At 46.9% G+C, this 23117-nt stretch overlaps 1 protein-coding gene across 5 annotated transcripts; it reads left to right on the forward strand.

The window, feature by feature from the left end:
- Positions 1 to 1460: 1460 nt before the first annotated feature.
- Positions 1461 to 23039, forward strand: DGKA (diacylglycerol kinase alpha). 5 transcript variants are annotated; one of them, XM_043564372.1, is made up of 25 exons: positions 2390 to 2455; positions 4177 to 4290; positions 7277 to 7418; positions 7834 to 7907; positions 8241 to 8373; positions 8621 to 8695; positions 9159 to 9208; positions 9572 to 9646; positions 9845 to 9964; positions 10077 to 10191; positions 10899 to 10987; positions 11125 to 11244; positions 11446 to 11544; positions 11755 to 11838; positions 12056 to 12129; positions 12290 to 12364; positions 12987 to 13072; positions 13164 to 13253; positions 20145 to 20305; positions 20558 to 20622; positions 21335 to 21425; positions 21716 to 21914; positions 22025 to 22145; positions 22340 to 22400; positions 22674 to 23039. In XM_043564372.1, exons 3-25 carry the CDS (start codon positions 7355 to 7357, stop codon positions 22755 to 22757), a joined length of 2205 nt encoding a protein of 734 aa, XP_043420307.1. In that variant the 5' UTR covers positions 2390 to 2455; positions 4177 to 4290; positions 7277 to 7354; the 3' UTR covers positions 22758 to 23039. The 5 variants fall into 5 exon arrangements, with proteins under 5 accessions (XP_043420304.1, XP_043420303.1, XP_043420307.1 ...); XM_043564369.1 differs by lacking the exons at positions 2390 to 2455; positions 4177 to 4290 and adding an exon at positions 1461 to 1632; XM_043564368.1 differs by lacking the exon at positions 4177 to 4290 and having other exon boundaries at positions 2344 to 2455.
- Positions 23040 to 23117: the final 78 nt, after the last annotated feature.

Raw genomic sequence — 23117 nt, forward strand, 5'->3', positions numbered from 1 at the left:
TAGGACCCAGCCCTGGGCCCCGGATGTGCCCCCCCTCCCCCCCCACACACACATACACCCTGAGAAGGAAGAGGAGAAAGAAGAGCCTGGGGAGAACAAAGCTGTTGTTTTTTCCTTTTCCTTTGTTCATTGCGGTTTCTTTCTTTCTGATTTTTATGATGTGGTTGGTTAAAGAAATGAGCACCTGGAACAGTAGGCATTATACGCCTCCTCCTTAGAAGTTTCTGGGCCTTTCTTCCCCTCCCATCCCCACCAATAACTGATGAGGTATGATGGAGTAGAGATCCTAAAGAAGACACAAAGAAGCCTAGAGTATGACTGTTTCACTTTATTCCTTATTAGAGATCACCCTATGCTCCACTTTGAAGTCTCCGAAAAAAAGAGGTCTTTAGAGGAACAATTTAACTTCAAACAAGGACATAACTGAGGATGATGGAATGAAAAACACAGGTCATATGTAGGATGGTATCACTGCTAGTGATATTTGCAAGGAAAGCTGAGTGCCTTAGGCTTGGTATCATTCCAGAATTTCTAGATGAAGGGTCCAGGAGCAGAAAACTGGAAAAGGTAGTATGGGACTTGTGCTTTCTTATATTGTTTGTTTATGATGGCTTAGAGTCATAAGGCTTTACACACACACACACACACACACACACACCCAAGCTACTCATTGGTGCAGTCCTTAAGCTGGGCTGTGTCTTTGGCTGTCCTACAGAACTAAGTACAGGACCTGGTGCATAATGGGCCTTCAAAAGTGCTCTTGACTCCTTATGACTAAAGAGGTTGTATAAGAAGGGGAGATAGGGGTGCTTGGCTGCCTCAGTGGGTGGAGCATGCAACATTTGGTCTTGGGGTTGTAAATTCAAGTCCCACATTGGGTGTGGAGATTAGTTAAAAATAAAATATTGAAAAAAAAGGGGGGTGTATAAAGGATGGGGAGTGGCAGGCCCCTTGTCTTTTTAAGACTGGGAGACAGGAGCAGAGAGACAGACTTTCTCCAATCCCTTTCATCTCCCTCAGATTTTCAGATGCAACAGTACTCCCAAACCCTGTTACTCAGCAGCTATATTTCTGATAAAAATGGAGGACTCTCTTCCAACAAGCCTGTCTGGAAACAAGCAAGAACTGCTTAGATCCCTCTGTTTCCACTAGAGGGCCTCAAGTATTCATTCCTTCTCTCCAACCCCCACCAAAAGTTTGTATATACTGTGTGTGTGTGTGTGTGTGTGTGTGTGTGTGTGTGCGCGCGCGCGCGCACGCACATACACAACATATATACACCACACACGCACAGGCTTCCAGTCAGAGCTTTCCCCTCCCCCTCTCTTCTACCACCAGCTGTTAAGAGGAAAGATTCCAGGAAATCAAGCCCTTGTTACTGTGCCCTACTTCAATGAGGGTTAGGAGGGGTTAGCCTGGGTTGGGGCGGGGCCAAGGAGCAGGATGCCTGGGTCCCCAGTTCCTACCAGTTAGTCCTAGGCCTCTATCTCCCTTGCACTACCAGCCTCACCATCATCCATGCTGCCCTAAGAGCCTTAACTTCAGAAGTTTCCAGACAGGAACTGCTGAAAGGATCTTCTTTCAACCTTACGTTTGGCCAGGGCCTTCTACACCACCTGCCAGGGCCAGCAGGTAAAATGGGAGGGTTAGGGCATGGAGAAAGAGTGGACACAGACCAGAGTTCTCTTTGCACCTAAACCACCCCAGAATTAAGGGAAGGCCGTGAGTCTTGAGACAAGGAGGTGTACTTACATTGGGGAAAACAAGTCTGAGCCATCTGGGGTTTGGGTTTTAGGGAGGTGAGGAAACTAGAGGTAAAGGTAGGCCTCAAACACTGTTAAGCAGTGCAGAGCCCATGGGAGGAGGGAGCCCATGTGTTAGGATGTAGAGTCTGGGACTCTGGGCTTGCTGCTGTGGGATCTTTTGAGTATGAATTCGGTCAATGGTGGATGGAAAAGAGTTGGGAAGGGAAGTCCCCCGGATGGCAGCAACTGGGAGAGGGTTAGACGTCTCCTAGGTGTGCCGCTGCCAAGCTGTGCCATCATCGGCCCCGCCCCCTATCTTGGCCTCCCAGGGTTGGGATGAGGGGAGAGGCTGTGAATGATTAGAAAAAAGGGCAGATGGATAGAAACCGAGCTGTCCCGAGGCGGGAAGATGAGAAGCGCAGGATGTGGAGAAAGTGGCGCAGACCAGAGCCCTACAGATATTGGGGAGGTAGGAAGATCAGGCTTGGAGAGCTGGAAACAGGGACCTCTCCAGACTGGAGTTCCCGGAGTTGGGGGCGCCGGGATTGGGCGCAGGCGGGCCGGCCGGGGTCGGGGGCGGGCAGCTGTGTCGTCAGGAACGGGGCGGCCTCGCGGCAGCCGCGCCTGCCTGGTCCGTCCCCTCCAGCCCAGCTCGGGCTCCAGCTCCCGCGCCGCGCTTCAGCTCCCACCGCGCGCCCTCCGCAGGCAAGGTAGAGACCCCGCGAGCCCCCTGCGCCTCCCTCCCTCCCACCGGAGCAGGAGGGGGCGGGGGCCGCGGGAGGGGCCGCTGCTCGGGCTGGGGTAGGGTTGCTGGGCCGAGAAGGAGGAAGCCTGACAGCTGGAGCGGGTAGCTAGAAGGGTTTGCGCCAGGACTCGGGGGGCAGCGGGAGAATGGGCCAGAGCCCCGCAGGCAGCGTCTCCCCCAGACCTTCCCCTCCATCCCTCCTGCTCATTCGGAGGGATGGTGAAGCTCGGCTCCTGGGGACCCGAATGGAAGCAAAGTCCGTTTTGGAACCTTCACAACACTGCATGGGTGCAGAAGGATTCTTGTTTGGCCTCCTGGTCCCCAACTTCCCACCCCGTCCTTTCCACACCTGTTACCGGGAAGTTTCTGAAACTACCTGGATCTGAATCCCACTTTTCACCTTTAAATGGGGGGAAATGAACCTCACTGAGGAAGAAATGTGATTATTACTGGGCATCTCCTCAGCCTCAGAACGTTTGAGCCCACATCCCCCAACCATGCCAACATCGTAACTTCCTCCTGTACTACACATTGACACATGCGGGCTCCCGCGCGCGTGTACACACGCACACACACACACACCACCCCTTAATCAGGCAACACTCCCATCTGCAAGATGTATGTAGGCTTACCGAATTTCGGGACTTCAAGCCAAATGATTCCTTGGGGGGCAGGGGGCACTGACTTGTAGCAGGGATGGGCAGGAAAGAATAGACCCTCTGTCAGTCCTGGGAAAGAGGAGGAGGGTGCAGGCCCTGGTGTGGTTAAGGGATTCAGAAGTCTAGGTAATCAGGCCTGGGCTTGCTGCTTGGGGTTCCTTGCTGGGTCAGCCTGAATGTTCTGGGGACATAGCTCATTCTTCAGTAATGGTAAATCTATATGACTTGAAATGGGAGTGATGAATGTTGAAGTGAAAAAGGAAATTTTAAATGTTTGCACTGGCCTTGGAGATCATATGTACCTCTTGGTTACCAGCAATTTTAGTGTTTACTGTTTAAAATAAGATCTAGAAAACAGAGGCTCTGAGATTTAATGGAGGTCTAGAGTCTGGGTGTCCCTGCGAGAGTGGCTCTCTGACTGGGCCTCAGTTTCTTGCTCTGTAAAATGTGAGAGTTGGTACCTCCCAGCTCTGAAGATGTTCTAGGATTCTCTGCCTCCAAGTCAACTTACTTTCTCACCCCAGGTTGGTAGGGGCGGGCAGGGAAGCCAGGGGAGGGAAGGGAAGGGTGAGTCACAAAGAGCTGGCAGGCGGGCAGCAGACCGACCCCACCCTCCCAGCCCTGGCATTCGCCTAGACTAGCCCAGGTTATAGCCTCAGGGTTAGTATGGAGCAGGTAGGACAAAATTGGATTTGTTCCAGCTCTAGGGTCCAGGATCCTATAGTTTATTGCGATTCGGCAACAGGGGCAGCCAAACTTTCAGTGAGGGAAGTCAAGGGGACAACTGAAAAGATACCAGGAGCCCTTATGTCCAAGGTCCCAGCCCAGAGGTATCTTTGGACCCTGATGGTCTAGTTTCTCGCCACCTCCTCACCCTCCCAAAGGCAAAGTGCAGTATCCTAATACTACATGTCTGTGCCTGAAATGACACAATAAGGGCAAGTGTACAACTGGGCTTCACTGCTGCTGGGAGTCCTTAGAATTTATGCCTTCCTGTGTCAACGACATCATTTTTCCTAATTTCCAGATGTGTTTCTCTGTGTACCACCCTCATATAACTGCAACAACAACAATAACAGCAACGACAACAAGAATAGCTAACATTTACTGAGTTCTTCTTCTGTGCCATGCCGTTTGCTAAGTATATTGCATGTATTATCTTACTTAATCTCCATGCTGTGACTGATTTCTCTATGTACCCATTTTACCAATGAGGAAACAGGTTCAGGAAGATGAAATAACTCACCCAAGAGCTAGGATTCTAATCCATGCCTGTATAATTAAAACATCCATTCTCTTAAGCTGTACTAAAAACTACATGTAAGATGGGGGGGGGGGGGCTAGGAAGGGTCATTGCGAAAAGAGAGACATGTTCTCTTTCCTGTTCATCATCCCTCCTTTGCTCTCTCCTTGTCACTTTCTCTCTCAGATTTCATTTCCTAGAATCTTGGAGCCATTTAAGAATCCCCAGGGGTAATCAGAGAGGCTAATTAAGCCATACAGGCCCAATTAACCCTAACACTATTATGTATTCATTAGGTCTGTTGGCAATAGAAGTTGGATTATAGTCATTGAAAAGAGCCAGATGGGTGGAGTCCTTTTCCCCAGAATATCAGTGTCCCAGAACTCCCTTCTTATTGTTCCCAGAGAACCTCAGAACAGGAATGGTATACTACATAGACAGGGACAGCAGAGATGTCCCAAGGGCAGAGGCTGCAGAGAAGATTCTTGCACCATCAGAAAGGAAATTCTTGTAGGCCCTAACTGCCTCCTTGAGCCTTACCCAACTAACCCTAAATGAGTGGGCAAAGGGGAGGCAGGAGCCCTAGATGGAGTGCCACAATAAGTGCTTTTTAGCATCATTCGTTCATTTAACAAATATCTACCAAGCACCCCCTAAATGTGTTCCAAATTGTTTCATATTCCCCTGTCAGGACGGACACTATGGAATCCCCTTTAACCATATTTGGACTAGCATTTCCAACATATGGCTCCCTAACTTTATACTACTATTTGTGCAACCAATATGGAGCACCTACAACATGCTGAGTGCCGGTCAAGGTATTGGGGATATAGTGGTGAACAACACTGACAAGTTCCTGCCCTTGTGGAATTTACAAGTTCTTGCCCTTGTGGAAGGGGAACAGTAAACAAAGAAGCAAATAAATTAGCAAGATAATTTCTGTGTGCGATAAGTACTATGAAGGGAACAAAGGAGAGTGCTGTTGCAAAGGAGGGGGGCTACTTTAGGAGAGAATGATCAGGGAAGGTCTCTTGAAGAAGCTGACATTTCAGCTTAGGCAAAGAAGTCAGCTCTGCCAAGAAGGGAAAGGATGTTCTAGGCAGAGAGAACAGTAAGTCTCATGGCCCTGAGCAGGGAAGAACTTGGCTTAAGGAACAGAAAGGAGGGCAGTGAGATTAGAAGAAGGCAGTATGTGGAGGGGAGAGTAGAACAAGAGGAGGACAGGGAGAGGCAGGGGCCCCATCATGTGGTTCTTGGGGTAGAGCTTTGACTCCTCCACTTACCACCTGCCTTGGGAAGTCCCAACCTCTTCAAACTCCAGTTTCTTCGTGTGTGGAATGGCTCTACCAGTAATTTCTTATCTCATGGGATTTGATTAGAATTGTTAGTGCAGTGAGAACTACCATTTCTTGTAGGCCTTCTTTTTTTTTTTTTAATTTTTTTTTTCAACGTTTATTTATTTTTGGGACAGAGAGAGACAGAGCATGAACGGGGAAGGGGCAGAGAGAGAGGGAGACACAGAATCGGAAACAGGCTCCAGGCTCTGAGCCATCAGCCCAGAGCCTGACGCGAGGCTCGAACTCACAGACCGCGAGATCGTGACCTGGCTGAAGTCGGACGCTTAACCGACTGCGCCACCCAGGCGCCCCTTGTAGGCCTTCTATATGCAGGTGTTACACTGGTACTTTTCATACAGGATTTAACTTCATACTCACAACTGTGACAGATAGGTATCATTCTTCCCATTTTGCAGATATAATTTGTCCAAATCACACAGCAGTATCAGATCTAAGGATGGGACCCAGATATGACTAACCCTAGTTTTGCTTGACTCCTAGACAGTGCTATACTATACTAATGTAAGATATAACTGTTATTGCTGTTATTGAATCTTCAAGCCAAGTTGCCCTCTGCGACTTGGCCCTTGTTGTCAGTGGTCAGCATGATCCGCGTGAGGGTCCCTGGGTCCCAAGGCTGTAAGTTAGGGCTCCCTAAACACTGGTAATCTAGCAGGGTGTAAGGAAAAACCTGAAACTGAGACTCCTGCACTCCGCTCAACCCTCCTAGAACTGGGAGGCCAGACGGATAGATGTTCAGAGACTTCTACCTCCTTCCAGTCGCGCGCCAGCCTGGGGTCCCCGCCCTTCCCCAATAGAGCTCTGCGGGACTCAGGCGAGGCGGGGCCAGGGCTGGGGACACGGCCAGAGCTGGTTCTGTGTCGCGCGTCAAAAGCGCTAGAGGTCGTTGAGGGGCGTGGGTGGTTCGGGAAGTGGGCGGCTGAGTAGTGCTGAGGACCGAGGCCCGAGGCGGAGGCGGAGCAAGATGGGATCGTGGCCGGGGAGGCGTGCCACAGCCGCTGTGGGAACGGCCGGAAAGGCAGAAGGGCCGGGACTGAGGGATGCGAGATGGGAGAGGGAGCGGGCTCGGAAGAGACTGCAAAGACTGGGGGTGGTGGGAGAAAGGGTAGAAACAGGAGAGGGACAGGGACACACCCACGGAGACATACATAGACTGGGAAAGCGATGGGGGGGGGGGGTGGAGGAGTGGGAGTTGGGGAGGGTGGGGGGAGGATAATGAGTGTGTGGGGAGAGTGGGAGATGGATTGGGACAGATTGGGGGAGAAATCAGAAAGCTGGAGAAGGATCCAGAAATGGAGGGGAAAGAGTCAGAGATGAGTCAGAGAAACAGAGACATAGGACAGACTCTGTAAGGGAGAGACAGACACATGGGAGAGGTACACGGGGAAAGGAAGAGACTGGAGAGGGACTCAGAGAAAAGGAAAGAACAGAAATAAGAGTAGGAGTGGACAATGAACGGAGCAGACAGAAGCAAAGACGAAGACAGCTGGCTCTTCCCACCACATACTCTTGCCATCTCCCTCCAGAGTTACCCTTGGAAGCAGAGGTCCAGGCAGAGGTATTACCAAGTCATCTTTGTGGCCCTCCTTCAGAATAAAAGAAAGATGGCCAAGGAGAGGGGCCAAATAAGCCCCAGTGATTTTGCCCAGCTGCAGAAGTACATGGAATGTGAGTCTTCCTCTCAGTCCTCAAGTTCGGCAGACTTAGCCCAGAGAATCCCTGCTCCACATCCCTGCTTCCCCGAGTTTCCCCAGCAGCCCAAAGCCAGCCATAGGCATGGGAAAGGGGGGAGAGAGAGATGGGGAGACATCTGTGGTCTCAGCTTTCTACCCACCTTCTCTGAACCTTAACAGCCTGCCCCAAGTCTCAGAGAAAAGATGTAAAGAGAGGTACCACTCTGGAGCATCTGAAATGTTATCCTCGCGGTATTTCTCTGTGCATTTCTGTGTTTCTTCTTGGAATTCTTCTTTCTTTATCTTACTTGACTCTTTTTTTCCTGTTGGATGTCTGGGTGGGACTCTGGCAGAGGGCAGGGAGAACCAAACCAGACTAATGCACTTCTTTCATCCTCTTCACACCCTAGACTCCACCCAAAAGGTCAGTGATGTCCTAAAGCTCTTTGAGGATGGCGAAATGGCTGAATATCTCCAAGGAGATGTGAGTGACATCTGGAAAATCCTCTCCTTGACCAACCCCTCCCATCTTTGATTTTGTTACCCCACTGGGATCCCCAATTTCCAGTGATTATTCTGGGCCCACCCCTTGCTATCCTCCCTCTAGATACCCCTGTGTCCACTGTTACTACAGCTATTGCTATAGGACAAAGCAAGAGATTCTGATTCAGTACTCAGCCTTGAGAAGAAACTATATTTCTGCCTTGGATGCTTCTTGGCTCTGCAACTTACTGTCTCTGTCCTTACTACTCCTAATTCTTCAGTCCTCAACTCCCATCCTGCATACTTCCTAGGGTAATGCTTGTTCTCATCATAGGCCATTGGGTACAAGGGATTCCAGCAATTTTTGAAAGTCTATCTGGAAGCAGATAATGTTCCCAATCACCTAAGTCTGGCACTGTTTGAATCCTTCAAGACGGGTCACTGTTTAGAAGACACTGTGAAAAATGGTATGATCATGTAGGTGGGACAGGGCTGGGCTTCCAAAAGAAAACTGAAATTAGTATGAGTGTCGGGGTGAGAGTTGAACTGAGTCACGTGTTGGGGGCAGGGTTGGGGAAGAGAGGTAGAGGATAGCCATGCTGGTCTGGGAACTGGAGGGAGGAAAGTTAAAGGGAAGAGTTGGAACAAAGGCAAAGAGAAGAGCCACGGTGGAGAGAGCCCCAGCCTCAGAAATGCTGTACTTTCTGTAACCAGATCTGGTATGTCTCAGTGATGTCTCCTGCTACTTTTCCCTTCTGGAGGGTGGCCGGCCAGAAGACAAGCTAGAATGTGAGTTGTAATCCTGGACTGGAAGAGGGGAAGAAAGGAGAGGGAAGAGGAGGTGTTCTCCAGCCTTCTTTCCCCTATTTTTTCAGGATTCCTAAGGGCTGATGGGGCCAGACAAAGATGGGGCCAGAGAATGGACCCATTTCCTCTGTTCCCCCAGACTCCTATACCTAATGCCATCTATCATAGTTATCCCAGTTCCCATGTCCTGTATGTTTTAATGTGGGTATCCTGGGGGTGTTCTTGGGTTGTGGGAGGTGCGTGTTGTCTCCCCAATTAGATTCACCAAGAGTGGAATCCAGGCCTGTTTCCCCTCCTTTTTTGTCTCCTTTCTCAGTCCCAGCACCAGGCTCTGGGCTTTTCATCTAAAAGTTCTCTCCCATGTCTTTATTATTCCTGTATTCTGTTATTAATTTTTTTGGTATCCCTCACAAACTGACCCTGGCCCCCCTAAAACACCCCACAGTCACCTTCAAGCTGTACGACACGGACAGAAATGGGATCCTGGACAGCTCAGTGAGTTGGGGGACCTGTATGCTGGCCAAGGGAGTATGTGTCCATTTGTCTGTGCCCTCCCGTCCCAACTCTTCCAAGATCCTTAAGAAGCAGAGGAAGCTAGAGGGATAAGTCAAATCCTCCAGGACTAAATTTGGGAGTGGGTCCCCAGCTCCTGCCTCCTAAAAGTAGAGGCTAGAGACATGAATTGGGGGCTGCCTTGCAAACATACCAAAACACATAGACACTCGTTTACTTGGCAGAGACACCTGAGAATGAGAGGTGGCTCTCGGGGTGGAACCCAGGAACCCTGATTTCTAGAGAAGAGTTGAATGGTGGTAAGGAGGTGGGATATGGCTGTGGCTCTTACCTTTTGGCCCCCAGGAAGTGGACAGAATCATCATACAGATGATGCGAGTAGCTGAATACCTGGATTGGGATGTGTCTGAGCTGAGGCCGGTAAGGCGGTTTTTCCTTAATGTCCCTCCTTGTGCCTTTTCCCTGGTGAGTCCTATATCTACCTTACCCCTTTTCTGACAGGCAGCTCGGTTCCCTGGGCTAGGATAGCAGTGGGCTGGATTGCCTAGGGGGCAGCACCAAGAGGTGTCAGATCTGAGAGTCCATTCACACTAAAAGTCCCCTCCATTCTCTGCTCAGATTCTTCAGGAGATGATGAAAGAGATTGACTATGATGGCAGCGGCTCTGTCTCCCTAGCTGAGTGGCTCCGGGCTGGGGCCACCACCGTGCCACTGCTAGTGCTACTGGGTCTGGAAATGGTGAGTAGGAGAGACTTGTGAGGATGGGTAGGATAGCTGCTCTGGGATGTGTTTGCCAGAGGCTGGCCCTCTAAGGGCTTAGACACTCTTTACATCTGTTGTGCCCTCCCAGACTCTGAAGGACAATGGGCAACACATGTGGAGACCCAAGAGGTTCCCCCGACCAGTCTACTGCAACCTGTGCGAGTCAAGCATTGGTCTTGGCAAACAGGGGTTGAGCTGTAACCGTGAGTGATGGGGCCTGGGAGTGTGGGAGCAGAGGGGCACCCTGGCTATCTGCAGGACATGGTGCTTTGAACTTAGAGAGAGCTGGGTTTGAATCCTGGGTTCTGACATTGACTAGTTATGTGGGAAAGCCATACACTTCCTCTTTCTTTCTTTCTTTCTTTCTTTCTTTCCTTCCTTCCTTTTCTCTTTCTTTCTTGAAATACAGTTGACACATAATGTTACGTTAGTTTAAGGTGTACGACATAGCCACATAACTTCTTTAAGCCTCAATTTAAAATGAGGTTTTAAACTAAAAATGAGGTAATTGTGAGCATTACATAAGTTGATGCACGAAGAGTAGTTCACAAGGTGCGTGTACATATTATTGAGTCTACAGTAAAAATTAGCTGCTATTATTATTATTATTATTATTATTATTATTATTTATTAAATCTGGAACTCCTTTGCATCTTTCAGCTGAGTTCCTGGCATTTGGAAAGAGTGGGGGTAGGCATGTGGTAGCAATTGCTTTTTTATGGGGAAGAGTGAGAAAAAGGCACGGGTCTTGGAGGTGAGCCCCCACCTCAAACTTTAATTCTCTACCACACTCTCACAGCAAGGGCTTATACGTCTTGTTTCAGTGAATGATCCCGCCTTACACCCAGGTAAGGAGGAAATAGAGGGAGGGGCTGCAGCTAAGGCTCTGACCTTCTTCCTTCTTGCCCAGTCTGTAAGTACGTCGTTCATGACCAGTGTGCCATGAAGGCCTTGCCTTGTGAAGTCAGCACCTATGCCAAGTCCCGGAAGGACATTGGTGTGAGTGATCCCATAACCACCCCATTACCACCTGCATCCTGGCCCTTGCCCTAGGCCTTGGCCACTTGCTGCCCTCAAGCCCTTCCACTAGTCTCTGCTCAGACTCTCTCAGACAAGGGATTGCCTTTCTCCCCAAGGTCCAATCACATGTGTGGGTGAGAGGAGGCTGTGAGTCTGGCCGATGTGACCGCTGTCAGAAAAAGATCCGCATTTACCACAGTCTGGTCGGACTGCATTGTGTGTGGTGCCACCTAGAGGTCAGTTTGGGAGCTGTCCTCCAGCCTATGCCTTGGGGCCCCTTCCTAAACTGCCCTCTCTGCACTGGCCTCCCTGACTGCATCTTCCTGGCAGCCACCGTTGCCCTTGCTCCCAAGGGCTCTCTTTCCAGCACTAGGCCCTCAAGTTGAGAGGTGTTGGGGTTCTCTCCATGATGTCTGCATGCCCACCTTGTCTTTCAGATTCATGATGACTGCCTGCAAACCATGGGTCATGAGTGTGACTGTGGGCTGCTCCGGGATCACATCCTGCCTCCATCTTCCATCTATCCCAGCGTCCTGGTGAGACCCTTGGGCAGTGCCTAGGAGGGGGCAGGAAGGGTGCTTCCCTGATTTAAGCCCTCCCCCCGCCCCCCTTCCCCCCCCCCCCCCCCACACCATGCCGTTTAGAACAGAGAGCCTATACCTTTTAGGATTCAAGTCAGACTCTCATCTGTTTAGGGATTCACACACAATCCAGTTTTCCTTCCCTTTGCTTCCCTGCCTTTCTAGGCCTCTGGACAGGAGCGTAAAATTAACAAAGCAAGCCAGAAGACCACAGATGATTTAAGTTTGAGCACCTTTGAGGCTCTGCGGGTACATGTTGGGGGTGGGTTTTTCTTGGCTGGAGCCCTCATGGGAGGAAATTAAGTGGGAAACCTGGGGAATGGTGCCTGTTCTGCAGAAGCCCCACCGTGGTAGGGGAGGGGGAAGCATCGTGGGGGAATGTCAGCCTTCTGCCCCTGTCTCCAGGGTCTATCTTAACTCTGACAAAATCCTGTTTTCCTTATCTTTGTTTTTTCCCCAAATTCAGATTGACCCTGTTTCTAACACCCACCCACTTCTGGTCTTTGTCAACCCTAAGAGTGGCGGGAAGCAGGGGGAGAGGTGAGAAGAGATATACTGGGTCTTCTAAGATGGGGAAGGAGGACCGACAGAGGTTGGGAATTCTGTGTATATGGAGGGGATGTACTTGAGGAGGACATCAAAAGGGTAGAGTACAGAATATCCATCCCCCGCCTTGAACTTTCCTTTTTCCCTCACACAGGGTGCTTTGGAAATTCCAGTATCTACTAAACCCTCGACAGGTGTTCAACCTCCTAAAAGATGGTCCTGAGCCAGGGTGAGTATAGGTTAGGGGCTATATCACAGTGTTTGTATGTGTCTGCTTGTGTATGTTGGGGGAGAGCAGAAAAGAGTACATGTTGGAAGGGCAGGGCTAGGGGACCTCAAGAAACCAGAATTCAGAATCCTGCCTTTATTAGCATCACTGGGTATCCCCCATCTCTGACTTCCCTGGTTCATCTTTGCTCTGCTCTCAAAACATAAAGGTGGCTCAGTAGGTTAAGCCTCCAACTCTTGGTTTCAGCTCAGGTCATGATCTCACAGTTCATGGGTTTGAGCCCCATGTTGGGCTTTGTGCTGACAGCAACAGAGCCTGCTTGAGGTTCTCTGTCTCCCTCTCTCTCTCCTCCTCCCCGGCTTGCTCTCTATCTCTCTCTCAAAATAAATAAACATTAACAAATGTTAAAAACAAAATAGATACCAGTTTCTCCCTAACCACTGGGGAGAGTCTATAACTTTCCCCATTGTATTTTTTTTTCTGCCCTTAATAGAAACAAGTCTTTTGACAAAGGGAAAGGGGGTCATAAGGAATGAAAGATAAGAAGTAATCTGCCCATCCAGGAGTTGGTAGCCTCGGTCCTATTGTCCTTCCTCATCTTCTCTCTTACCTTTTATCTCAGGCTCAGATTCTTCAGAGATGTTCCTGGTTACCGGATTTTGGTGTGTGGTGGAGATGGCACAGTAGGCTGGATTCTAGAAACCATAGGTCAGTGCAGGGAGAGGCTCTGGGAAGGGTACCGGGGCATTGGCCTTCTAGAGCTAACTCCCTCCATCCATCTCCTGACCTGCCTCCCTAGACAAAGCCAACTTACCAGTTGTGCCCCCTGTTGCCGTGTTGCCCCTGGGCACTGGAAATGATCTGGCTCGTTGCCTAAGATGGGGAGGAGGTAAGTGATTAGAAATTGTTTTCCCGGGAATTAGGGGGAGTTGGGTAGGAAGAAAAAAGCACATGGATAAGGTGTCTAGGCATCTGTTGTAGAAAGAGCGTTGGGGAAGAAGAGAGGCAAAGATGGGATGTTACCAAAGTGGATTGTCCCAAAGGAAGAAAGCTTTGGAAGAAGCAAGGACCACAGTCTGAACCTAGAAGGGTCAGAGGTGACAGTCCCCTTCCCTGTGTACCTAAAAATATCCTTCTGTTTTTCCCAACCAACTTTTAGGACTCAGAGAACCAAAGAATATGGAGGTAGGGGAGGACAATGTGGGAATAAGAAAGATTGTATAAGAGCTAAGTCAGATGCTTAGTGATGGAGCTAGCAGGGAACTTGGCCATGATTCATTCAGTCAATCAACCAATTAATCAGAGGTCATTCGTTCATTCATAATCATTTCTTCCCAAGTCAATTGCAAGTCTCTTAAATATAGTCTTTGATTTCTAGTCTCTTTTTCCGTTCAAACAGAAAGTTTGAGGGATGGTATTGGTAGATAAAGAGGCCAGGGTGGACAGGTTGAGTTTGAGGTGTCTTGGTTTGAGGCTGTTGGATTCAGAGTCCAGCTCTGAGATCATGCAGAAGATTCTGGAATAGGGGACTGCTAAGGACAGTGAAAAGCATTCTAGGCGGAAGGAGTTGTGTAAGACCACCAAATAGCATGGTAGTGCCTCTGTCAGGGAAAGTGTGAGTCATTGATTATGACTAGGATATGCAGTGCAAGGTGGGGAATGGGGAAGGGAAAGACTGAGTTGAATAGGGTGCAGATTATGGAGGGTCATGAATGCTGTGCTGAGAAGTTTTTAATTTTACCCTGCCAGAGACTGAGAGCAGACGGCCTACAGAAATGATTAATATTGTTTGCATTGCTTGCCTGGAAGTGTGTTAAATTTTTTAAACTTTGGTTATTTCTGAGGAGTAGGTCATATGTTCTTCAGTTCACCACTTTTTAGCTCCCTGCTATTCACTCATTCACTTTACCTTTCTAGCCACTGAGGCATTTGAATGTGCAAACCCTGAACCATGGGGAACACTTGAACTCATGAAAAATGTAACTCAAAGAGAAAATAGGTATATCTATAAATTACATTCTCTCTATATAATAAAAATTCCTGTGTATATAAAATATTATTTCAGAATGTAAAAATATCTCTGAGTTCATACTGTTTTTTACATTTCTATTTTTTAAAGTTTTATCTATTTAAACAATCTCTACACCCAACGTGGGGCTCAAACTCACAACCCCGTGACTAAGAGTTGCATGCCCTCTAACTGAGCCAGCCAGGCGCCCCTCTCTGAGTGTATATAATAATCTAAATCTTGTATATAAACTATATGACCAGCTTTGGGAGCCAGTTTTTATTTTATTTTATATTTTATTTTATTTTATGTTTAAAGATTGTATTTTTAAGCAATCTCTACACCCAGCGTAGAGCTGAAACTTACAACCCCGAGACAAAGAGTTGCACGCTCTACCACCTGAGCCAGCCAGGCACCCCAGCCAGTTTTTAAATCTTCAATATCTATCTTTGGTTTTACTTACAATATCAGACCCTCTGAAATTGTATATTTGGGGTCTTCACTGCGCGTTCTGCAAATGAGACTCTCATAGAAGCTTCTGCCAATTCAATCTAAATCATGAAATAATGATATAAATACCACACTAATGAAAATTTGTGTTGATATTGAAAAAAATCATAAGACTCGAAGAAGAAGAGATGAAAGAAGTACTACAGTGGGAGCTTTGTGGAGGATGGATTGGAGGAAGGAATCAGGATAGAAAATTACCTACATTGCAATAGTCTGGTCAAGAGATGCTGAACACCAAAGCAAAGGCAACAGCAGTGCAGTTCATGAGGTAGAAACCACAGTACTTGTAACTAATGGGTTGTGGAGGAGTCTTAGGACATTTTCTAGGTTTGTGAACTGAGCATGTGGGATGCCATTTAACATAGAGAATACAGGAGGAGGACCAGTTTAAGGAAGATCAATTCAGTTTGGGCACGTTAACTTGAGGTGTCTAGTGGAGCATGTGGAGGAGATGGAGATGTGTGGTGGGTAGTTACAAACAGATGTTAGGAAGATACACATTTGAGAATCATCTGTTTCTAGGAGGTAATTGACATCCTGAGAGTAGATGAGTTACCTGAGGAAAGAGGTGAAAAGAGAAGATGGACAAGGAGAACACCCTAGTAAAACATTCTATTTAACAGTTAAGCAGAGGAAGATGCATTATTAAAGAAGTCTGTGTTCGTGTACTATTGTTGCTGCAACAAATCACCATGAGCAGTGGCTTAAAACAACACAGGTTTATCATCTTACAGTTCTGGAGGTCAGAAATCCAAATAGGTCCGACTGCACTAGAATCAAGGTATTGATTGGCAAAGGTTGTGTTTTTTCTAGAAGCTCTAGGAGAGAATTCTTTGCCTTGACTTTTCCAGTTTCTAGAAGCTGCCTGTATTCCTGGGTTCATGGCCCAGCTTCCAACCAGCAACGTTATCACTCCAACCTCTGCTTCCATTGTCACATCCCTTTCCATGAGTCTTCTTTCTCGCCTTCCTCTTTCACTTAGAAGGATCCCTGTGATTATATTGGTCTTGCCCAGATAATCGAGGATAATCTCCCCCATTTAAAAATCCTTAATTTAGGGGCACCTGGGTGGTTCAGTTGGTACAGCATGCAACTCTTGATCTCCAGGTCATGAGTTTACGCCCCATGTTGGGTGCAGAGCTTACTTAAAAACAAACAAACAAACAAAAAACTTAATTTAATCCCATTGGCAAAGTCTCTTTTGCTTTGTAAGGCAACATGTTCACAGATTCCAGAGATTAGACTGTGGACATCTTTGGGGCGCCTGGCTGGCTCAGTCAGTAAAGCATGCAACCTTGATCTCAGGGTTGTAGTTTTAAGCCCCACATTGGGTGTAGCAACTACATACATACATATATATGTTCATACATATATACATACATAAAATCTTTAAAAAAGAAAAAGGATTCAGACATATTTGAGGGACCATTATTCTGCCTGCCACAGACACTAAGAAGAAACAGTCAGAGAGGGTCCTCTGTAGCTTAGAGAATGGTATTTTAGAGGCCAAGTGAGGAGTTTCATGAGTTAAAAATGAGAACTAAAGATATACTGTTGGTTTTGGCAGGAATTATTGGCAATCTTTGCCAAAACAGTTTCAGCAGGGTGGCATCGGGAAAGGCAAATTACAGTGAACTGAACTATCAGTGGAATGTGAGGAAGTGGATACTTACTTTTTTTAATCGTTTTTTTCCCCTGATTACAAAAATAATACATGATTGTGGTAAAAAACAATTCAAACATTTCAGATATACATGCCAAGAAAGTTCCCTGTAATCTACTTCCTAAAGTTTTGGAATCTATTCTTCCATGTTTTTCTTTCCAGACATACTCATATGTACTTAAAAAGATCTTTCTATTGATGATGTTTTTCTTCTTTGTTTTAACTAAACCATTCATCGTGGTTATCCTTATATTTCAATATAGTCAGGTTTACCTCACTCTTTTTATTACAGAGTAGCATTGCATTTCTCTAGGAAATATTTCTAGAAGTAGAATTGCCAGCTCAAAGAGTATGAACATTTTACATTTTACTAGTTATTTTCTTTTTAAAACTTACACAAATGAGGGTCACCTGGGTGTCTTAGTCGGTTAAGCATTAGACTCTTGATTTCAATTTAGGTCATGATTTCACAGTTTGTGAGTTCAAGCCCCGCATGGGGCTGTGAGCTGACAGTGCAGAGCCTGCTTGGGATTCTCTGTCTCCCTCTCTCTCTGCTTTTCTCTCTTTCTTTCAAAAATAAATATATAAACACTAAAAAAATAAAAATAAAAGTTACACAAATAATATATCAGCACATTCTCATTGTAAAAGACTTTAAAAGTAAAAGGTATGTTTTCACATATAGGTCTCCTCCCCCTACTCCCCACCAAATTCCATGTGCCTCCCCAGAGATAACCACTGTTTCTTTTCTTGCACTCATTTTCCTGTTTTTACATGCATGCATACACACGCACATACACACATACACACACAACTTTTAAACAAACATAAATGGGATCATACTACAGAGACTGTTCTGGGACTTCTTTTTTCATTAAATAATATGTCTTGGGATCTTTCCATGTTAGTACACACAGATTACATTTTATATTCAACGGCTACACATTATTTCTTGGCATGAATTTGCCAAAATTTACATAACCTGCCCCTGCTGAAGGACATTTAGATTGTTTCCAATTTTGTGCTGTCTTAGACAGTACCTCAGCAAACACCCTTGTACACACATCTCTGTTCACATGGGTGTTTGTTTCTATAAGAGAAATCCTAAAAGTGAAATGGCTGCATCAAAGTATTTTCATAAAATTGGATAACATTTGGATAAAAATTGCCAAATTGCCTTCCAAAAATAAAGATCAATTTATGCTCCAACTAACAGCAAATAAGAGTGCTGGCTTATTCATAATTTCATTAACACTTGGTGTTCTCAGTCTCTATACATTTTGTCAATTTGATAGGCAACAAAAGTTAACTAATTGTTTTAATTCACATTTCTTTTAATTATTAGCAATACTGAGTGTCTTTAATGCGCATATTGGTCATTTGTATTTCTTCTGTGATTGGCTTATTTGTGTTATTTGCCCATATTCTACTAACTTTTTAGATTCAGTGATTTATAAGTATTTTTTTGAATGTTGGGGAAGTTAGTCTGTTATATGTGCTGTAGATATTTTTCCCTAGTTTGTATCTTTTTTTCGGTGTGTGTTTAACCATACAGAAGTTTTAAATTTTAATATAATTGTATTTATCAGTCTTCGACATTTTGGCTCCCTGTTTTGTATTATGCTTTAGAAAGGGCTTTTCCACTCAAAGAGGACAAAAACATTCACTCATGTTTTCTGCTAGAACAAATTCGGCTTCATTTTTTTACATTTAAAATTTTTTTCATGTTTATGCATTTTTGAGAGACAGAGTGCAAGCAGGGGAGGGGCAGAGAGAGAGGGAGGGAGATACAGAATCTGAAGCAGACTCCAGACTTGGAGCTGTCAGCACAGAGCCCAACGTGGGGCTTGAACCTATGAACCGTAAGATCATGACCTGAGCTGAAGTCTGACGCTCAACCGACTGAGCCACCCAGGCAATGTTTTTTACATTTAAATTCTTTGACCTGTCTTGGGGCACCTGGGTCATTCAGTCGGTTGAGCATCTGACTTCGGCTCAGGTCATGATCTCACAGTTGGTGAGTTCGAGCCCATGGGCTCTGCACTAACAGCTCAGAGCCTGATGCCTGCTTCAAATTCTGTGTCACTCGTTCTCTCTGTCCCTGCTCTGCTTACATTCTTTCTCTCTCTCTCAAAAATACATAAACATTAAAAATTTTTAAATAAATTATTTGACCCACCTTGAATTAATTTTGGTGTAAAGAGTGACATCTACATCCAGCACCTTATTTTTTTTAATCTTAGAGAGAGAGAGAGCAGGGAAGAGGGGCAGAGGGAAAGAGAGAATCCCAAGCAGGCTCTGCGTGAGCTCAGTGCAGAGCATGAGGCAGGGCTTGACCCCATGACTGTAAAATCATGACCTGAGCTGAAATCAAGAGTCGGATGCCCAAATGACTGAGCCACTCAGGTGCCCCAATCCAGCACCTTTTTTTATTGAATAATCTATCTTTTCTCCCATGTCTTTGAAATGTAATCATATACTAAATTCACTTATATACTTGAGTCTATTTCTGGACACTCTGTTCTTTAGTATTGAACTTTTTATTCTATTCACTGTGTCAGTATCGCAGTGTTTAAATACCACTGCTTCATATTGTGTTCTCTCTGGTAGAATAGGGAAAGGAAGCATGAGAGAGAGAAAGAGAATCCTTATTCATCACTCATCTTTTTCAGCAGTTTATATTTCCTTTTTAAAAAAAATTTTTTTTACATTTTCTTTATTTTTGAAAGAGAGACAGACAGAGAGACAGAGACAGAGTACAAGTGGGGGAGAGTCAGAGAGAGAGGGAGACACAGAATCCAAAGCAGGCTCCATACTCTGAGCTGTCAGCACAGAGCCCGACATGGGGCTCGAACTCACAAACCATGAGATCATGACCTGAACCGAAGTTGGACACCTAACTGACTGAGCCACCCAGGAGCCCCAGAAGTTTGTATTTTCTTGGCTGTTTTATTAATCTTTCAGATGAATTTGGTGTTACTGCTTTTTTTTATTTTTTAATGTTTATTTATTTTTGAGAGAGAGAGAGAGAGAGAGACAGAGCATGAGCAGGGGAGAAGCAGAGAGACAGGGAAACACAAAATCCAAAGCAGGCTCCAGGCTCTGAGCTGTCAGCACATAGCCTGACATGGGACTCAAACTCACAAATGGTGAGATCATGACCTGAGCCAAAGTCAGATGCTTAACTGACTGGGCCACCCAGGCACCCCTAATTTGATGTTATTGTTAGATGCACATATACATTGGCAAGATTCACTCTCCATGACAGTGTGGAGAAAAGGGCCAGCAAGGGGCTGACCTTAAGATTGGTCCATGGGAGGGGTATCTGGCTGGATCAGCCGATAGAGCATGCGACTCTTGGTCTTAGGGTCATGAGTTTGAGCCCCACATTGGGTGCAGAGCTTACATAAAAAGAAAAAGAGAGAGAGAATGGCCCATGGGAGCTCTGACCAAGCACCCTGCCCCTTCACTGGCTAGAGCTAGGAGGGTCTGCAGAACTAGGGCAGAGGATCTCTGGGAAGTTGTGGGGCTGGGAGCTAAGAAGAGGGCCCTCTGAGACCCAGGGCTCAGTACTAACCTATCTTCTTCCCCATCCTTAGGATATGAGGGACAGAATTTGGGGAAGATCCTCAAGGATTTAGAGATGAGTAAGGTGGTACATATGGATCGGTGGTCCGTGGAGGTGATACCTCAACAAACTGAAGAAAAGAGTGACCCAGTCCCCTTTCAAATCATCAATAACTACTTCTCCATTGGTGTGGTCAGTGGAGTGGGGTATGGGGGCTAGGGAGGAAGTAGGGGTTAAGAAGGGAAAGGCTAGAGCTAGTTAGAAAGAGAAGGTAGAAGTTAAAGGGGCTGTGACACAGGGAAATGAGGGGTGGGGTACAGTGGTGTGAGCTGCAAGAAAAGAACATGGGACATACTACTGCCAAATGGGGAAGTTAAAGAGAGAGTATTCTGTACTGAGAGAAGAGGCAGGCCTCTGATCTTACATGCCCTGAATTCCCCCCAGGATGCCTCTATTGCTCACCGATTCCACATCATGCGAGAGAAATATCCTGAGAAGTTCAACAGCAGGTAAGGGAAAGGGGGGTGGGTGCGGATATCCACAGTGGCAGGGACCAGGTTATGGCCAAGTTTTTTTGGTGTTTTGTTTTTAATTTTTTTAATATTTATTTTTGAAGGAGAGAGAGAGCGTGAGGGAGGGGAGGGGGAGAGAGAGAGAGGGAGACACAGAATCTGAAGCAAGTTCTAGGCTCTGAGCTCTCAGCACAGAGCCTAACTTAGAGCCCCATGTGGGGCTCCAACTCGAAAATTGTAAGATCATGACCTGAGCCAAAGTCAGACTCTTAACCACCTGAGCCACCCAGGCACCCCATGGTTTTTTGTTTTTTTTTTAAATTTATTTTTTAGTGTTTGTTTATTTTTGAGAGAGACAGACAGACAGAGTGCAAGTTGGGGAGGGGCAGAGAGAGGGAGACAGAGGATCCGAAACAGGCTCCAGGCTCTGAGCTGTCAGCACAGAGGCTGATGTGAGGCTCAAACTCACAGACCACAAGATCATGACCTGAGCCAAAGTAGGATGCTTAATTGACTGAACCACTTGGGCGCTCCTGGCCAAGTTTGACTCAGAGCACGTAGATAGGCAGTGGCACCTCTAGGAAGCTGCTCAACCAAGGCCATCCTTTCCCTGAGAGGTTGATGTCTTTCCCTGTCTCTTAGCCTTCTTCTGCCAACACTTGTGTAACTTGTCCTCTCCCTATTGGGCCTTCTTTCGGGTCTGATACAGAATGAAGAACAAGCTATGGTATTTCGAATTCGCCACTTCTGAATCCATCTTCTCAACATGCAAAAGGCTGGAGGAGTCTTTAACAGTTGAGGTAGGTGTGATGAGACCCGATCCTACATGCTTTTCAGCTTCTTATAACTTTGTTTCCCCCTCCACAGGAACCTTAAGAAACTTCCCCTATTCTTGAACATGTACTTTGACCTCCCAGCTGTCCAATCCCGATTTCCCAGGTGGCATGTGCCACCAGGCACATGCATGGTGGGACCTATTTCCTGCCACCCTTTGTAAACCTCCAACTCCTGGCCTTCGCAGTTTGTCATCTGGTAGAGGGAGGGCTCACATCCATGATTATGCCATGATTTGTGCTCTCCCCCTTCTCAGATCTGTGGGAAACCACTGGATCTGAGCAACCTGTCCCTAGAAGGCATCGCAGTGCTGAACATCCCTAGCATGCATGGTGGTTCCAATCTCTGGGGTGATACGAAGAAACCCCATGGAGATATCCATGGGATCAACCAGGCCTTGGGCGCTGCAGCTAAAGTCATCACCGACCCTGATATCCTGAAAACCTGTGTACCAGGTGAGAGGAGCAGCCTTGGGAACTGAGTGGGCAGGACCCAGAGGAAGGTGTGGCTCCCTTTGGAGGCACCCTGCTTCTGCAAACCTTATCTCCTTGCTTCCCACCTCCAGACCTAAGCGACAAGCGGCTGGAAGTGGTAGGGCTGGAGGGTGCAATTGAGATGGGCCAGATTTATACCAAGCTCAAGAATGCTGGACATCGGCTGGCCAAGTGCTCTGAAATCACCTTCCAGTAAGGAAAACTCTGGCCAGGGGCTCTGAGGGAAGGAGTAGGGCCAGGAGAGCAGAAGGGTCATGGGGATGGTAGGGAGGAGCTGTACTAGGAGATTTTCCTCAGCAACAAAGGGTCTCAAAACCAAGCCAAGAAAGAGTTTTGGTATTCAGTTGGTAAAGAAATCTCCACCAATCTGCCTTGGCCTCCCACAGCACCACAAAAACCCTTCCCATGCAAATTGATGGAGAACCCTGGATGCAGACACCCTGTACAGTGAGTATTATCTATGCCTGCTCAGAATTGAACCCTCAGGCTTCATGGATCCTAAATCTCCATTCCATCGCTTCTCTACCCTTTCCCAATGTCTGAAGTTCCCCTGTGAACCATTCCTCCCAAATCCTGATTTCTTAGCCCCTGGCCTTCCTGCCATGGCCTCTCTAGGACCCTGGTAACCCCTCTGAACTCCATAGATTTTCCCCAAAATCTCTACTGCTCCAGCCCCAAAGAACCAGGTCCTACCTCTGAACATGCCCCCTTCCCTTCCAGATCAAGATCACCCACAAGAACCAGATGCCCATGCTTGTGGGCCCACCCCCTCGCTCCTCCAATTTCTTTGGCTTCTTGTGCTGAAGGGGACACCTCAGCCTCCAAGCCAGCCTTGAACCCACCTCTTCATCCCTGGACTCTACTCCTAGGCTCTGTACATTGCTGCCACATCCTCCTGCCAGCTCAGGAGAGTGTTCCTTCACCCTCAAAATATTTATTATCCTGCACCACTTCCACTATTCGCCATGCACATGTGCGTGCACACACACACACACACACACACACACACACACACACCCCACTACCACCACCACAAACACATACATTGAAAGTGCCTCATCTAAATAAAATGACTTTTTCCCCCCACTGGGATATCTGTTAAGTAAATGGTACACCTCCTTTCTGTATACCTCCACTCTGTAAATGATACAGACTCTCCCAGAA

This window comes from Prionailurus bengalensis, chromosome B4, assembly GCF_016509475.1.
Source record: "Prionailurus bengalensis isolate Pbe53 chromosome B4, Fcat_Pben_1.1_paternal_pri, whole genome shotgun sequence".
Classification (NCBI taxonomy): Eukaryota; Metazoa; Chordata; class Mammalia; order Carnivora; family Felidae; genus Prionailurus; species Prionailurus bengalensis.

What these genes read in the sequence shown, in the direction of transcription:
- DGKA (XM_043564367.1), top strand. Translation starts at nt 6,715, where the DNA reads ATGGGATCGTGGCCGGGGAGGCGTGCCACAGCCGCTGTGGGAACGGCC. An exon ending in TTGCCTAAGATGGGGAGGAG is followed by an intron (nt 13,254 to 20,144) that starts GTAAGTGATTAG and finishes CCCCATCCTTAG; the next exon opens with GATATGAGGGACAGAATTTG. An exon ending in AGGAGTCTTTAACAGTTGAG is followed by an intron (nt 21,426 to 21,715) that starts GTAGGTGTGATG and finishes CCCCCTTCTCAG; the next exon opens with ATCTGTGGGAAACCACTGGA.